At 57.1% G+C, this 16,293-nt stretch overlaps 1 protein-coding gene across 34 annotated transcripts; it reads right to left on the bottom strand.

The window, feature by feature from the left end:
- Nucleotides 1-1,315: 1,315 nt before the first annotated feature.
- Nucleotides 1,316-15,837, bottom strand: OSBPL7 (oxysterol binding protein like 7). 34 transcript variants are annotated; one of them, XR_012425751.1, is made up of 24 exons: nt 15,709-15,837; nt 14,241-14,402; nt 14,008-14,133; nt 13,767-13,820; nt 13,024-13,137; nt 12,544-12,654; nt 12,307-12,424; nt 11,257-11,360; nt 10,781-10,873; nt 10,557-10,689; nt 10,382-10,476; nt 10,085-10,193; nt 9,209-9,346; nt 8,495-8,588; nt 7,561-7,808; nt 7,240-7,377; nt 4,640-4,703; nt 4,463-4,541; nt 3,277-3,421; nt 3,019-3,163; nt 2,807-2,933; nt 2,482-2,604; nt 2,164-2,343; nt 1,316-1,651 (listed from the first exon to the last, which is right to left on the bottom strand). XR_012425751.1 is itself a non-coding variant. In XM_005583511.3 (23 exons), the coding sequence occupies exons 2-23, from the start codon at nt 14,313-14,315 to the stop codon at nt 2,235-2,237; spliced, it is 2,529 nt and encodes an 842-aa protein (XP_005583568.1). In that variant the 5' UTR covers nt 14,316-14,402; nt 15,709-15,837; the 3' UTR covers nt 1,316-2,234. The 34 variants fall into 34 exon arrangements, 8 of the variants coding, with proteins under 8 accessions (XP_005583568.1, XP_005583570.1, XP_073875512.1 ...); XR_012425758.1 differs by having other exon boundaries at nt 8,495-8,681; nt 10,098-10,193; XR_012425739.1 differs by having other exon boundaries at nt 10,098-10,193.
- Between the last annotated feature and the right edge of the window lie 456 nt (nt 15,838-16,293).

Here is a 16,293-nt window from a genome sequence, read left to right as displayed (position 1 = left end):
TCAGAATCAGAGCTGGCCCCAGGGGCAAGAGCATAGGGGAGGAAAGGCAGCTGTTCCTGTTCTTCCTCCCTCCCTTCCGCCCTTGAACACTGATCCTGGGGGTCAAAGCGGGATACTAGCACAGACCTGACTTAGGGTGCTGAGTGTGGGGGCCAGCACTCTGTGCCAGACAGGGGGCCAGGGGCCATGTGGTTTTCTACCGGTTGAAGAGTTTGGATTTTCCTCTAGGCACTGGGAAGCAGGGGATGTATTTTAAGCAGACATGAAGTGCCACATTTTCTCTTGAAATACCGCCCTGGAAGCCGGGTGCGATGGCTCACGCCTGTAATCCCAGCACTTTGGGAGGTTTAGGCGAGCAGATCACCTGAGGTCGGGAGTTTGAGACCAGCCGTCTGACCAACATGGAGAAACCTCGTCTCTACTAAAAATACAAAATTAGCTGGGCGTGGGAGTGCATGCCTCTAATCCCAGCTGCTCGGAAGCTGAGGCAGGAGAATTGCTTGAACCTGGGAGGCGGAGGTTGCGGTGAGCTGAGATTGCGCCGTTGCACTCCAGCCTGGGCAACAAGAGGGAACTCTGTCTAAAAAAAAAAAAAAAAGAAAGAAGAAGAAGAAGAAATACCGCCCTGGAGGCCACCACAATAGTCCAGGCAAGCGTTGATGAGGGCCCAGCCTAGCCAGTGAAATGGAGAGAAGGGGCCAGTGCAGAGAGACACCTGGGGTAGAAGTGACAGGGGATCAAGCAGGAGGGAGGATGACCTCTGGGCTTTTGGCTCAGGTTGGTGATGGCTGTATTCAATTCCTGAGGTTGCTGGAACAGTACACCACATATTGGGTGACCTAAAACAACAGGAATGTATTCTCTCATAGCTGAGGCCAGGTGTTAGCAGGGCTGGCTCTTTCTTGAGGCTCAGTGGGAGAATCTCTCTCAGACTCTCCAAGCTTCGGGCAGTTGCCAGCAGCCTTGGCACTTTCAGCTTTCAGATATGTCGCTCCCATCTCTGCCTACGTCTCCACGTGGCCGACTCCCGTGTGTCTGTTTCACACACTTGTCTTCCCTTGCGTACGTCTGTCTGCCCAAATTTCACTCTACTTATAAGGACACCAGTCACTGGAGTAGAGCCACCCAAATCCAATGTGACCTCATTTTAACTTGTCTTTGCAAAGATACTATTTGCAACTAAGGTCACATGCACATGCCTGGGGACTAGAAACATTTCTTGGGGGACAGAATTCATTTTACCCATGACAGTGGCTGCGGGCTTTCCGCTGACCTTGAGCCCACATGTTTTTCAATGAATGGTCACAGGCCAAAGTCTGGGACAGTCTTTATTGGAGCTGGGAATGTCATAGCAATTCACCCTCATCAGAGGCAGACTGTGAGAAAGAGCAGTGATGTGGCGGACCCCCAGCAGGGGGAAGGCCGGGCTACATGAGGGAGCCCTGCTCGCCTGCAAGCAGGGCACAGATGCACACGCACACACTCTTCTACATGAACTTACACTCACACCTGCGCACTCGCTGCCGGTGGGTCGGAGGCCAGGCGCCTTGGGCTGCTCCCTCCTCACGGAGAGGCCTCCTCCACTCTGGGGGATCCGCTGAGCTGAGACGGGAGGGAACCACTTGAGGATCAGGGACGAAGGAGCTGGAAGCTGCAGGCATTTTGCAGTTAGGGAGAAGGGATCCAGGACAGGAGGGATGGCCAGGGACCAACCAAAGGGAGCTGAAGAAGGCCCTGCAGGGCCAGGGAAGGGGAAGAAGATGCTGGAGATGGGCAGGGGAAGGGGAGGGGAGAACAGATCATCTCTCCTTCACTCACTGCAACCTCACTGCCAGGGACAGAGCCCTGGGCACAGAAAGCCTGGGGAGAATCAAGGGGTCCCCTGTGTCCTAGGAAGGCACTGAAATGGGGAACAGATCCTGGGAGCCAGAGTCTCCCCCAAGTACCCCAAAGGGGACAGGAAGGGGGATGGTGAAGCAGAAAGGGTCCTACATGCTGGTTGTCTGGGGCAAGGAGACTGGGGAAGCACAGATTCTGCTTCTCACCCCAAACGGTGGGGTGCGGGGTGGGCTGATATGCAGCCCCTCTGGCCAGCAGAGGGGACGGAGGGCCAGGGCTGCCCCTTTGGTCTCAAGGGCAGTGAAAGGGGGAGCCTGGCCTCACCCATGTGTCCGTGGTAGGGGGTGGAGGCAGGAGGAGTGAGGAACCAGAGCCTCCTGCCCCCGGGGCCAGGGCTACCAGAGCACGGCCCCATCCATGTTCCCGTAGCCTGGCTCGGCCCGCAGCCTCCAGTAGGTATTGTTGGTCACCCACCACTCCTTCCCGCTGCTATCTGTCTGCCGCCTGGCGGGAGAAGGCGGTGGCAGTGAGGGGTGAACATCTAGAAGGCAGGCTAGGGTCCTAAGGTGCTGCCTCCCACACCTGCCCTGTTCCAAGCAGGGCTCAAGGGGAGACCCAGGGCGGAGGGCGAGGCCGAGGCACCTGAAGAAGCGAGCCTGGTGTACGATGTTGTTTTCCTCCATGACTTTGCGCCTGTCTCGCTGCAGCTGCTCGATCCTTCTCTTCTGGGCCTCAGCAGCCTGTATGTTCCCCTCCTCCAGGTACCTGAGGATCCAGATCAAACTCAGTTGAACTGTCCATCTGCAGGGCCCCCAAACCCAAGGCCTCTGTCCCTGCCCAGCTCTGTCCTCTAGACAAGCCCCATTTCTCTGAGGCCACTCAGGGAAGGAAGGACAAAGCCCCAGCTCTGTACTCCGTGCAGGGAGTGAGCCAGGTGGTTCTAGGCTAGCACCCATCCGGCACTGACCTCTGGTCTGGCCGGAGCCTCGTGTCGGTGGAAGGCAGTGACCGTTTCAGCTCTGCCGTCAGCTCATTCAGCTCCAGGGCAAACTGGGTGAAGCCGAAGTTGCGCTCATGGTCGGGGGGCATTGAGTCTGGGGGAAGGCAAGGGGCTGGGGTAGGTGCACCATGCCTGAGCTGCTCCAGCCTCATCCAGCCCTCTGTGACCCCTCCACTTACTGGGTTTCCAGATGCACTGGCCGCCTGGTGTGGGTCCCCGGTACAGCCCCTCGTGCCACTTCCCAAAGAGTCGATGGAGGACACGGCCACTCCGACTGAGCACAGCGCCCTGCACCTCGTGGACATTGGAACTCCAGTACTTGGCCTGGGGTGGGGAAGGCAGGGGTTAGGGAGGTGTCCTCTCCCGCTTAGCCAGGGTGACCTCCAGAGACTGAGGCTGCCGGGGGTGAATGGGCAGGGTCAGGGTGGCACATGTACCTTGCAGAAGGTGATCTTGCAGTGGCAGGAGCTGTCCTGTGTGTTCCGGATGAGCACCTCCCCATAGTGCTCAATCCAGCGCTGACCGCTCAGGACATTGTGAATGCAAGACGTCACCTTGTTCCACTCAAAGTGGTCCCCAAACCTGAGAGAGACAAGGAATGGAAGGGCAGCTGGCCGGCCCCAGCGAGTCAGGGGCCTCCTGTCTTGCTGGAGCAGGTCACGTTGGTCTGTGACAGGAACCCTGGGGTCCCAGCTCTGGTTCTGCAGTGAAGGATGACTTATATTCACAAGGCAGAGAGGCCTTCACAGAACGTATTCAGTGAACACATCTCCACTCATCTACAATGCCCCTGAGTGCCTGAGCAACGCAGATGAAAATACACAAAGTGTCCTGCCCTCGGGCACCAGGAACCGTGTATATGTTCACATCCATTATCCTGCTTAATCCTCACCTCTCTTGGGTTTTACTTTTTACTGTCATGTCACAGGCAAGGTGTCAAGTCTTTTTGCTGCTTGCATCACTACTTTTTTTTTTTTTTGCTCTGTTGCCCGGGCCAGCTGGAGTGCAGTGCAGTGGTGCAATCTCAGCTCACTGCTACCTCCGCCTCCCAGGTTGAAGCAATTCTCCTGCCTCAGCCTCCCCAGTAGCTGGGACTATAGGCTCATGCTAATTTGCATCACTGTTGAGTGGCAGAACTCACGGCTTCTGACTCCAAACTCCAGGATCTCTCCCACAACACCCAGACCACTCTCAACACCCTTTTTCTTTCTGGCTTCAGTCCCCTGCCTGTAAAATTAGCTAGATGAGAGTTTTTCAAATTTTGTCTGTGACCCCTAAGTCCTGAGATCAATTTAGGTTTCTGTGTGCGTGTATGTGTACGCGTTGGCTTGAAGTCTCAAAGGCATTTCTGACTGTGAGGCACGGTCAAAAAAGTGTGAAAGCCGCTGAGTCAGATGACCTCGATGGGCCCTTCCAGCTCTACTACGTTCTAAGGCTTTTCATCTTTCTCTATTGGCGACTGCTGTAAATATAGGTATAAAACCTATAGACACTGACCCACTGCAAGCAGCTTCAGGACAGACCTTCCTATCCTGTCCTTATCCTGTCCCTAAGGCCACGTCCTCTCCAGCCTGAAGGATTGCCTGTGGCTTGGCCTGGCTGCTGAGAGTCTAAGAATCCCACCTGGGCAGGCTGACATTGACTGTTCCCACAGGCACAATCTCCAGGGATTTGCCCCAAAACTTGTTCTTCCACTTCATATCTGGAATTGGATTAGGGGAGGGAGAGAGAACAACAGAGATAAGGCCAGAGGGTGTTCCCTTTGCCCAGGGCCACCCCGCCCTGCCCTCTACTCCTCACCTTGCCAGAAGGCGAAGTTCTCAGACTCCGCATGGCAGGCCGAGATAGGGGGGTGGTGGGAGACCTTGGTGAGCAAAGAAGTTCTCTTGAGGCTGTCCCTGAGCACCATTAGGGCACCCCAAAGTCCCTTACTCCCAACCCCACTTCCCCTGAGTACCACAAGACCAGTTGGTCCCAGGTCTCTTGTCCCTATCACCCTTGGCCATCTCCCAAACCCATCATCCTCTCTTCTTCCCATGAGGCCTCTATGTTCTCCCTTCTCGCTCCCTCTTCCTCAGGAGCTCCTCTGGCTGGCCTGTCTATGGCGTCCTCCAGAACCCCTGCTCAAGCCTGAAAAGTTCCCCGCAACAGTGACAGGTGGGGCCTCCACCCCATGCCCTGCCTGAAACCCAGCCCTTGCCGACAACCCTCTTCCCCACCATCTCCCCTCGCCATACCCCAAAACTGATCATCACCCTATAACCACTGACAGGTGGGGACCTCATCCCCTGCCTGAAATGCAGCCCTTGCTGACGACCCTCTTCCCCACCATCTCCCCCACACCCCACCCCAAAGCTGATCATTGCCCTGCAACCTCTACCCCACACCCTTGGAAACACTTGGCCTTGTGCCCACTTGGAATGGCTCCACATCTGAAGCCTTCAATTCCAACATCCCACAGCCTGCCTGCCTCGCCTCTCTCTCCATTCCCTGTTGCCCACGGCTCCAGCCAAAATGTCCAGGTCCCCGACTGCACTGCCCTCCCGTGGTCTGCTAGCCCCATCCTGCCCTTTACAGTACTCTCACCTAATACCCTCAGCCACCTCCACCACTTGCCAGAAATGCCAGCACTGGCCTCCTCTGTACACCCCTGGCTCTGACTCTGTTGCCAAAACACAGACACGACCCACACTAAGAAACTGCTAAATCTACAATGTCCTGTATCTGGGCCCTTGACATCCCTCACCAATCCTTCTCTGAGGACCTAGGCACAAGCCAGGCCCTTCAAACCTCATTCGCCTCCCACAGTCTGCGGCAGAACAGAGGTGGGTCAGGGAGGTGATTCCTTCTGCTCTGGCCGCAGTCAGCCTGCTCCCACCGATGCCCCCCAGGTTCCCCCGTCCTCCTCCTTCCGCACCTTCAGTCTTTCCCTCTTTATTTCTCTTTCTCTCTGAATATAAAGATTTTCTGTTTCTTTCACCTTAAAAAATAGCAAACCTTTCTTTTCTAGACACACACATCTTTGTTCACATATGCGTAAAACATTTCTGGGAGGAATCCCAAAAGCTGGTAGCAGTAGTCCCTTCGGAGCGTTGGGATGAGACGGAGGCTTATTTTCTATTGTACACATGAGCGTACTGTGTCAATCTTCACCATGTTTTCAACAACACTTCAAATCCAAACAAACACACAAACTGCCTCAACCTTTATCCCCCACCAACTGCCACCTTCTCTCTCCTCTGTCCCTCATGGTAAAATTTTTGGAAAATAGTCTGCTTTTTTCTCTATTTTTTATAAAACCTACACTCTACACCCTCTGCAATCCAGTCTCTGTCCCCATCCTATCTCGGAAACCTTCCTCACGCAGGTAGCCGATGACACCCCTCAGGTCCCAGGGACCCGCGCTCTCTCCCCTTTGGGGCTTCCCAGCGCTCCTGCCTGCCCTCTTCCCTAGACACTGCGGGCAGTCCTCCCAAGGGCAGTCCTCCCTTGATGTCCTCCTCCCTCTAAGCTGGCGACTCCTCGACCTGTTAGTGCCACCTGGTGCTCTTGGAGGAGCTCCAAGCCAGCGACTCCAGAGCCTCCTGGCCATCTCCCATGGAAGTCAAGCCCACATAGTCAGTGTGCTCCCACACACACTGTCCACCTTGCTAACTGGCACCACCATGCACCCACTGAATTCCCCAGATCAGGCCGCCCAGACTTCTCCCTGTCGACAAAAACCTCCCCTTTCCCTACACGAGAGAGTACCCTGCTAAGCACCAGGCCCTGTCAGGGGCAGCACATAAACAGCTCTTGAACCAAACACCGCAGCCTAAGTGCAGGGCCTCATTAGCTCTACAGAGATGACAAGACGGACCCTGTTGGCCTCCACCAACCAGGCATATGCCACCCGGGTGTGCTTTGCACACTGAGATTCTGAGCAGCCACTCCACTGCCTCGAATCCTCCATGGTGCCAATGCCTTCAGGATTTAAAAACACACATATAAAAGCCCAAAGCCTCTTTCCCTTCACTGGCAGGACTCCTCAGCGTCTGGCCCACCTTGTCTTCCAGCCCCATCTCTAACCTTCCCAAGCCTGCTCCATGCATTCCTCTACACCATCTAGAAGGAACATCCTATTCTCCCCAGCCCCTGTACTCTCAGCTCTCTCCAATTCATCCTCCAGTTCATCCTAGCCCAAGATTGGCCCCTAGAGCATGAGCTCCCAGGTGGAACTCCTGGGATCCCATGGCTGGACCTCAGAACGTGGGCCAGGAGCACCACAGAGCCCGGCACAGAGCCAACTGCCCATGCTCCTCTCCCAGGCCCTGGTCTCTCTGCCCCAGCTCTGGTCCCAAAGCCCAGGTCTCTCCTTGCCCCAGACACCCAAGGCCAGCCGTCTTCTCCCAAGGCCACACCTGCTCACTGATGAAGCGGAAGCCTCGGTCAGGCCGCTCACACTCATAGGTCTCCCCCAGGACAGGGTTGAAGGGCTTGCAGCCAGCTCGGTGGTACGTAGAGGAGTAGGCTGAGACAGCAAAGGCTGCGATGTACACCTGCGGGGAGCAAGGCAGGTGCAGGGTGCTGAGGATAGGGCCGCCACCCCAAGCAAGCAAACTATGGGATCTTGGGGTGGAACTTCAGCAGCAAGGAACAGCCCAGCCAGGATTTTCTGGGAGAAAAGGTCCCAGGGAGAAGGAAGCAGCCTTGGGTTGGGCATAAGGACAGGTAGCAGGTACCATGCGCTCGCAGGGGTCGGCGATGCGGCTGGCCTGGTCCAGGAGGCTGCTGTACTCCAGCTCCTCGCAGAGCCGCTGCAGAGTGTTGAGCGGCTCGTTGAGCTGCACAGGCATTGACACCTTGGACAGGTCTTTGCCGATGTTGTTGCGCAGAATGTTCCACAGGCTCACGTCAGCCCCAGGTCCGCTGGCCGCCGGCAGGCAGCGACGGCGGGGTGGCCCCATGGGTCTCCCTGGAACACACCCCCCTGGGGCCGCCTTGCCATGTCACTCTCCAACTGGGCACCAGCCATCCCAGACACGGCAAGCCCACAGCCCAGTCCAGGGCCCAGCTGCCTCCCAAGCCCCTGGGACACTCCCCACTGAGCCCGTGTCTCGACTCACAGCAGGGCAGAGTGACTGGGGCTCTAACTGCTGACAAGTTCCCAGGGACTGAGTTGGCTGGCAGGGGTGGGAGCCATGCAAAGGGGCGGACGGTTCCCACTGCCAGAAACCCTGCACCCCAGGAGCCCCTCCTGAGTCCTCACCCTTGCCTTTTGTTCCCTTTATAAACACAGAAACAGAGGTCAGAGTCCAGATTACCCAGCCCATCTTATGGATGAGGAAATAGGCTCTCAGAAGTAAAATGACAGGTCCAGAGCCACACTGCTAACAAGCAGCAAAGTGGGATCTCTTGCCTCCCTCCAAGGCCCTAGGCAAGCCTGCTGCAACAGAGGCCAGCCCCAAGGCCGGAGCCTGGCCCACCCCAGCAGAGCTGCTCCTGGAATATTTCCCAGTTCATGACCTGGCCTTCCTTAGCTCTTGGGGTCAGCACCCAAAGCCACTAGCCCATCAGTCACCACAAGGGATGGCCTTTGCATGGGCCTGGGCTGTGGACAAACCCTGTTTTTCCACCTGCCTCCCACCCCTCCCTGCCTGCCCACCCAGCTGGCACCTTTCTGACAGCGCTCAGCTCCCCTGAGGTCCAGCACCTCCTCAGACAGGCTGGTGGTGATTTCACTGGTACACGACTCCTCCTCCTCTGAGCCCTGGGCCGGGACAGATGACAGGCCGGGCAGACTGGGCCTCCCCCGGGCAGCTGGGCAGTGCCCAGGGCCTGGCAAGAATCTGCCCAGCTAGCCCTTTGGTGGGAAGGGGAAGAGAATGTATTGGGGGAGCTCTGAGCCCTAAGACATTGCCCCGGGACACTTGGCATCACAGAGTGTGCCCAGCCACCTTGGGAAAGGGAGGGCCGGGTCCTGTGGCTGGTGGTAGAAAGCTCAGGGACTTGGCCCTGTGGCTCGTGGGAGAAAGCTCAGGGACTTGGTGGGACACAGACAGAAGGTAAGTTGGGGATTACTGAGGTTCAGGGTCTGAGAAGAGGGGATCAAGGGAGCGCTGAAGCTGAGACAGGGTCATAGGAAGATGACTGGGGTTGCAACTGTGGCAGTAGTTTCAGGAGAACCCCATGGGGATAAAAATGTCACACTCCTCTAGAAGAAGAGTCCCCAGCAGAGATTTCTGAGCAGGGCCACACAAACCCAACTGATCTGGACATATTCCCAGAGACAGGGGCTGAGGAATCTATGGTCTCTGTGGACCCCACCCTTCTGTTCCCAAGGTCCCCCCCAACCGCCCCGCCTCACTGCCAGCTTCCCTCTTCCCTCACCTCATTCTCAGAAGAGCTGGCGGACAGGAGAACCTCACAGGCATCGAAGAACTCTGTGTGGGAATCAGCAAGGGACAGGATGCTGGTCTGCGACAGCTGGGGGGTGAGCTCGCGCCCCTTCATGTACAGAGCTTCTTGCTGTGGGAGCAACCAGATGGATGTGAGGCTCCGGGGCCAAGCCGGGGGAGTCAGGTTGGGCACCCGCTTGCCTGACAGTTCCCGTGAGAGGGAGGCATAACCGGGCACTTTTGCTGAGTCAGACACCTTCTGAGCAGAAGAGGCAGAGGGGAGTGAGCAGGGGACAAAGACATAGTAGAATGAGCCCTGGCCTGGGAGTGAGGGCGCGCAGGCTCCATGATAACTGCTTACACTTCCCGGCACTGACCCTGAGCCCCACTCCAAGCCCTCTGTGTGCACTAACCCACTCAATCCTGACACCCACCCCGTGAGGTAGGTGCAATTATCACCCCCAATTTGCAGATTGGGACGCTGAGGCCCAGGATCACAAAGCTGGCAGACAGCAGAGCCAGATTTGAACCCGTGGAATGCAGCTCCAGAGTCTGTGCTCAGAGCCCGAGTCTCAGTTCAGCCCACCTATAATTGCAGGAGCCTCAGCTCACCCATTAGACCCTTTGAGCCTCAGTTTTGTTATGTTGAGGGTGAGAATCACTGCATCAGAGGACTCTGAATTAAAAGAAAAAGTACCCTGCACATTGTTACAAAATGACTGAGATGGGGCCGTCGCCAACCTTATGGGAAAGACAGTGGAGCCAAGTTTTGGGGCTTTCTTGGACTAAAAATCAACCTTGCCCACTGCCCTGGGCCTTGGCTCCCACTGGGAGAAAAGGCGCAGGAGAATCGGCCCCCACAACCCACCCTGGCTCCGCACCTCCTCAGGGTTGAGGGAGCTGAAAGAGTCCGCTGTGGTGTCGGAGGAGGTGGACAGTGAGTGGAGGCGCCTCTGGCCAGTGGGGGCCTCGGAGACCTGCAGGGAGAGGGTGAGGGACACAGTGCCAGGAGGATGAGGTCCTCCCCACCTTGCCACCTCCTCTCTGCAGAGACTGCCTCTGCCAAACCCCCACCCTCACCCAGATCTGCTATCGGACCCCAGGCTGGCAGTCCTCAGCTTCAAGCCCTCTCCTCCCACCAGCCACCCTGTCCCCCAGGCCTCACCCCCATCCTTGACAACTCTGAGCCCTGGTGCATATCCCTCAGTCGGTCCCGTTCCGTGGTGAGGGCGGCCAGGACGCTGCTGAGGGAGCTGTGCACTAAAGGGGGTGGGGCAGACCATCAGAGTCCTCGCTCACTCCTGCCCGCTCCCTATCAGCCTCTCCCAGCATGCACTTACCCTTCTGGGCCAGGGCCCAGAAGCTGCGCTGCAGGTGGGCATAGTCTGTGGGTGGCAGCCCACGGGTGCCCGAGGAGTCCCGAGACTCCAGGTAGCGAGACAGGTTGGGAACAGAGCCGTGGAGACGACCAACCTGAAGGGTGAAGGTGAAGGGGAAGGGCTGAAGGGGCCGGCCTCCTTAGAGCATCCTGCCCCAGCTATGTGAGGTGCACGCCCCACCTCACCCGTCCAATGGTATCATCCTTGGCAAAGCTCTGGGTACACCACATGCGGCTGGTCCGTTTCCCCTTCTTGGGTCTTTCAGTTGTCACTGAGGCCTGGCAAGTCAAGGTGGGGGGAATTTTACTCACAGGGTGGGGAAAAGGGGCAGCAACCGTCACAGCCTGGGAGAGGTAGACGGCCTCCTACGCAATGGAGGAGGCCACAGATTACCCAGCACAGAGGGTGGGGCCGCTCAGGCCAGTGGATAGAGACAACTGACATCCCAGTGGAAGATGACAGCCAACCCGGCAGAGGCATGGGCGTGGAGGAACAGAGACAACCTTGACACAGTTTGGACATGGGGCAGGGGTAGGGAGGAAACCAGGCGATGCGTGGCTCTCCAGGAAACTGCAGCGGTGTGGGAGGAATAGGACCCATCCTGGGGAAATGATGGGATCGGGGGCCTGAGCAGGACCCTGTGTGTTCCCCTGGATCTTACCTGGTGTGTAGGGATAACAGGGGCTGAGGGGATTCGGTGCAGGGACTCCAGGCTCTGGAGGAGCCTGTGTAGTTCCTGGAGCTTCCCCTGACACTCAGAGAGCTCTGTGGCAAGAAAGAACAAGGACATCACTCTCTCTTCTTTTTTTTTTTTTTTTTTTTTTTTTTTTTTGAGACAGAGTTTTGCTCTTGTTACCCAGGCTAGAGTGGAATGGCATGATCTCAGGTCACTGCAACCTCTGCCTCCCGGGTTCAAGTGATTCTCCTGCCTCAGCCTCCCGAGTAGCTGGGATTACAGGCATGTGCCACCACGCCTGGCTAATTATTTTGTATTTTTAGTAGAGATGGGGTTTCACTATGTTGGTCAGGCTAGCCTTGAACTCCTGACCTCAGGTGATCTGCCTGCCTTGGTTTCCCAACGTGGTGGGATTACAGGCATGAACCACCAAGCCCAGGCTCAAGGACATGACTCTCCCAACATTGACTTCGTGGAGATCCTGATACTGCTCCCTGTTACCTGCTCAAGAGCTCGGGTCCCTACCCCTGTGGGTGTGGTGCCCCCTGGTTTCCTGGGAGGGCCTGAACCCTAATTTCTACTCTGTCTCTAGACCACACCTCACCTCTGCTGCCTTTGAGCAGACCGGGGATGTGTTCACCCTGCCCTGCCTCTCTCTACTTGGTTTATACTTCTCCCTTCAGGCCAACTTCACAGACCCTACTGCAGGAACCCTTTTCTAGAGCACACCCCTTCCCTGGCACTACTCCTCAGGCCCCTGCCCCGTGTGGGTATTCAGTATCTGCTTTGTCATGATTCCCATCCCTGCATCCATGTCTGTCTATGTGCCCTGACAGATTCTTACTCTTCTGTAAGACTGGGACTGCCCAGGACAGGGCCCAAGTAGATTGGATCTCTTTGGAGACAGAGGCTGTCTCATTAAATTGAGTCTCCCTGAGGTGGGGATGGAAGTAATATTTTCCCATCCTGCTAATGCTATCTAGACCTGCCAGCTTGGGCCCTACCCTTGGAGGTGCTGTGCCTAGGGACCCTCACCATGAGAGCAACGGTCCAGCCCATCACTGTCCCTCAGCCAGGAAGACACCTTCTCCCGCGGTCCAAGCCCAGGTAGGGCTGAGGCAGTAGCTGCTGTTGGAAGCTGGGCACCAGGAACCTGTGGGGTGAGCCCAGGGTCAGGAAGGATGGTGCCCACCTCCCTGGGTCTCACAGTTCCCCATAGCCCCTGCCCCTGAATTGCCACATTACCTGTCTGCACCCCAGGGTCCACCTTACCTTCCGGTGAGTGGTACTGGGCAGTGTGCCACGGGACATGTCCAGGCGGTGGGCTAGGCGGTGGGCACGCAGCTGTGCCACCCAGCTCTGGAACAGGTCCTGGGATTTGATCTGCAGAAGTGATGGAGACGGGGAGGGCTATCTGAAGGGAGGGAACACTTTCCAAGAGCAAGAAGTCAGGGCTCTGATCCCCAGACAAGCAGAGTCCCTTCTTACAGAGCCAGGTTTGTGCAAAGCTCACTTGCAGAGAGACAGAGTGCAAGGTGCCCAGGTTTCTGAGCCCTTAGATCTGTGCCTGTCCATGCAACAACCAAGAAGTGCAGGTTTGCCCTTGGCAGTTTTTACAGGATGGAAACTTACTTCTTGTCAAACTCAGAGACAGACCCTGAGCTCCATAGACCCTCAGGCCCTGCCCCTGTGTGTTCCAATGCCTCTGCCAGGCTGGGGGCCAACACATGTCCTGCCTCCCAGGGATGTCACCTTGAGGTGGTAGATGTTGTCTTCAGTGTCAAGGTCAATGCGCTGGGCCTTTTTGTTGATGGACATGACCGACAGCCGGACATCGATGGAGCCATGGAGCTTCCCCTTGGTGATCTGGGAGTGAAGTGTTGGTGGGGGTACAGGGGACCTATTTTAGGCTCTCAGAGCCATAGAGCTACCATCTCCCTGAAGCCATTCTACGTTCAAGGGCCAGGTGGCAGGTTCACTCTCATGTCCAAGTCACACTATCAGTAGAGACTTGTCAATCATCCTCCCATGTGCAGAGCGCTCCCCTATGTCAAGTCACATCTTGAGCTCTAAGAAGTCACAGATCAAGAAAAACTATTCCCACCCTCAGGGGTCTGGAGGGTTGTGGAAGGCAACGCCCTCCCAGAGAGATCCTGGGTACTCAGGCCTTCAGTTCCTCGTTCCCAGCCTGAGAATGGGACCAGGATGAGAGTGGTAAAGACCCCATTTCTTGGGCACTTATTCTGCCCTGTCCAGAGAGCCTTGTGTGTATGACCTCCCTTACCATGACAGCTCTGCACCTGGGGGAAGGCACTCTCCTGTTAGAGATGAGGAAGCTACAGCCCAGGGATGTAACTCGCCCAAGATCACACATTCAGCAAGTGGTGGACCTGGGATTCAGACCCTGCTCTGGTCGATTCCGGATACCCCGTGCCTGCCCAGGGCATACTGGGGCCAGACTCCTCCCACAACCCCAAGCCACTGCCCGGACTCACGTCTTGCCGGGTAGTTGCATAATGAAGGATTCCATCCTCGAGCACAAAGTATCTCTGTGATGTTGCCCAGGAGTGACAGGACCCAGGAGGCCGAGAGGAAGGGCATGAGGGAGAGGGCAACCACACAAATTAGCTTTTCTTTTCTTTCTCATCATGCAAACACCATTGGACTGCCTGGCAGCTGCCCCCCATTCCCACCCCGCCCCCATGTCTGGCCCCTCCCTTTGCCTGCCCACCCTACCTTGTGCCAGCCTTTCAGAGGCCACTTCCTCTTCTTGAGCAGGTGACCTTCCTGCCTCTCAGGCATGACACCCTCTGTCCCCAGCCTGCCCCGAGGCTCCTCCACCACCTCCCACAGCTCAGAGGCCTGCAGTCCAGGACAGAGGGAGGGGAGCACTGGTGAGATGGCCGCCTTGGCCCCTCCCGGTCCGGTTCAAGCTTGGCCCACCCACCACTGCTTTCGCGCTCTCTGACCTGCTGAGCACTGCTGGGCTTTGAGGACTGAGCGCTCTCAGGCAGGAAGGGTGGGTCCCTCTCTTGGAAGTCCATGGAGAAGGGAGAGGCCACTCCCTGCTGGGGACGTAGAGCAGGGAGCAGGGTGGAAGGGGAAGGATGTCACCTGCTCCTGATGGAGTCCTTGAAGCAAGAGAAAGACCCCCTTGGCGCAAATTCTGATCACCTTCCCCGCCTCCAACCCCTCCCACATCCTCTGAGATAAGGACTCACCAACACACCCTCTGCTCACCTGCCATGCCTCTCCCAAGTCTGCCCCTCTGTCCTGACCCCACCCATTTTCACCTGATATGGACACTGCCCTGAGACATGAACTAGCACACAGCAGACAGGCAGATGCCCAGGGAAAACCACAAGACATATGCGCAGGCTGCCTTGGGCACATACTTTGGGACTCCAGGAAATATTCAGTGCTTTCTTTAGAGGCTTCCCTGGGAGTGCTCAGAGGTGAAGAAAGGGAGTGACAGAAGAGGCTCCAAGAAGAGACAGAGGGGTTCAGAGACTGGACAAGCGAGACCTCCTCAATCCAGCTGCCTCTGCCTTCAGGACCCCTCCACCCTGCCACCGTGACTCAGAGACTTCCCTGCCATGATCCCCTTGCAGAAAACTCCCCAGTCTCCCACCAATTAGTCTCCATATTCTCTAGTGCTTGGAGAAACTGAGGCCTGAGATAGCCCCATATTCCCATGTCTCCTCCTACCAAACATGCCCCTAGGATGCCCTCTTTGGACCCTCAGTGCCCCCTAAAGCCTCACCATCCCGTCTACCGTCCCAGTCCTTGGGGCTCTGAGAAGTGCCACCCACCCAGAGAGGGCAGGACACTGGGCTAAAAGACACTTCATGAGAGAAGAGGGGGCCCAGGACATGCCCAGGTCTGCACAGGTCCTGCAGCAGTGCCCACAGGCACCCTTGGCACTGGCCCTGGCCATCCTGGCTCCACAGGGAGATCAATAATGCATGAGGCTCTGCGTGTGTGAGACGGGGGAGGGGACTGGAGGGGCAAGGCTGGTTTGAGGTGGGGGAAGCAGCCCAGATCTTCTAATGGAGCTAGCAAGCACCTGAGGAACTGAGGCCCAGAACGGACAGGGATGTGGCAGGAACGGGTGCCCAGGAGGTTGGGGCAGAGGGACCCTTGCTGCAAGAGGCTGACCTGGGAGGAAACTCCTGCATTCAGCCATTGAAAGTTCCCAAACTCTTCCGGTGTTCGGGTATCTCTGTGCCCTTCCCCAGGCCCTGTGGGGATCCCGGCCCCTCACTGCTTGTGGGTGGGGGGGGAGGCTCTATCGGTAGGAAGGTGAGGGGTCTAGGCAAGCCAGGTGGGTGCCCCCTCTCCACCTCCATTCCCACCATCTCGGGAGCAGACCCACCAGCTTCAGGTGGGAGGAAGCTCTTCTCAGGAATGTCAGCTGCTGCCACGCAGCCCCCTTACCCCAGGGTCCATGGACGCCAGTGCTCCTTGGCCCTCACACTGCTCTGCCTCTGAGTCACCGTCTCCGAGTCACCGGCTCCCTCCTCACCAAGCTGAGCAGTGGCAGCAGCTGCTGCAGGAACCAGGAAGGAAGGAGACGTCGGAGCCTCTCCTCTAGCCGGATCTCCCCACCTCCCTCTCCCCTGTCCCCTCCTCCCGCCAAGCTCCGGGCAACCGCTCAGCTCTGCCCCCCTGCTCCCTGGAGGACTTAGGGCTGAGCAGACCGCCCTAGTACCCATGTGGCTTGGGAGCGGGGGCACAGTCCCCACTGGGCATGGTTCCAGATAGATCAGAGGACTGGGGAACTGCTGGCTATACGCCAGTGGTGGTAAAGGCTTTATTCAGACTACCACGGCAGTGACCCTGTTAGTGCCCAAGGCCAATTCCTAATTAACCCCCACCCCCGCCCCTCTCATTTTACATCTGAAAATAGACTGCAAAATTTGGAGCCAGCAAAAGTATCAGGTTGATGGTGGAGGGACAGATGCCCCCTCTGGGACAGTAAAACAGTGCCAAGAGCACAGTCAGCAGGGGCAGTCAAGCCAG

Source organism: Macaca fascicularis, chromosome 16 (assembly GCF_037993035.2).
Source record: "Macaca fascicularis isolate 582-1 chromosome 16, T2T-MFA8v1.1".
Classification (NCBI taxonomy): Eukaryota; Metazoa; Chordata; class Mammalia; order Primates; family Cercopithecidae; genus Macaca; species Macaca fascicularis.
The sequence above is the reverse complement of the archived record's forward strand: the minus strand, read 5'-3'. Positions and strand labels throughout refer to the sequence as shown.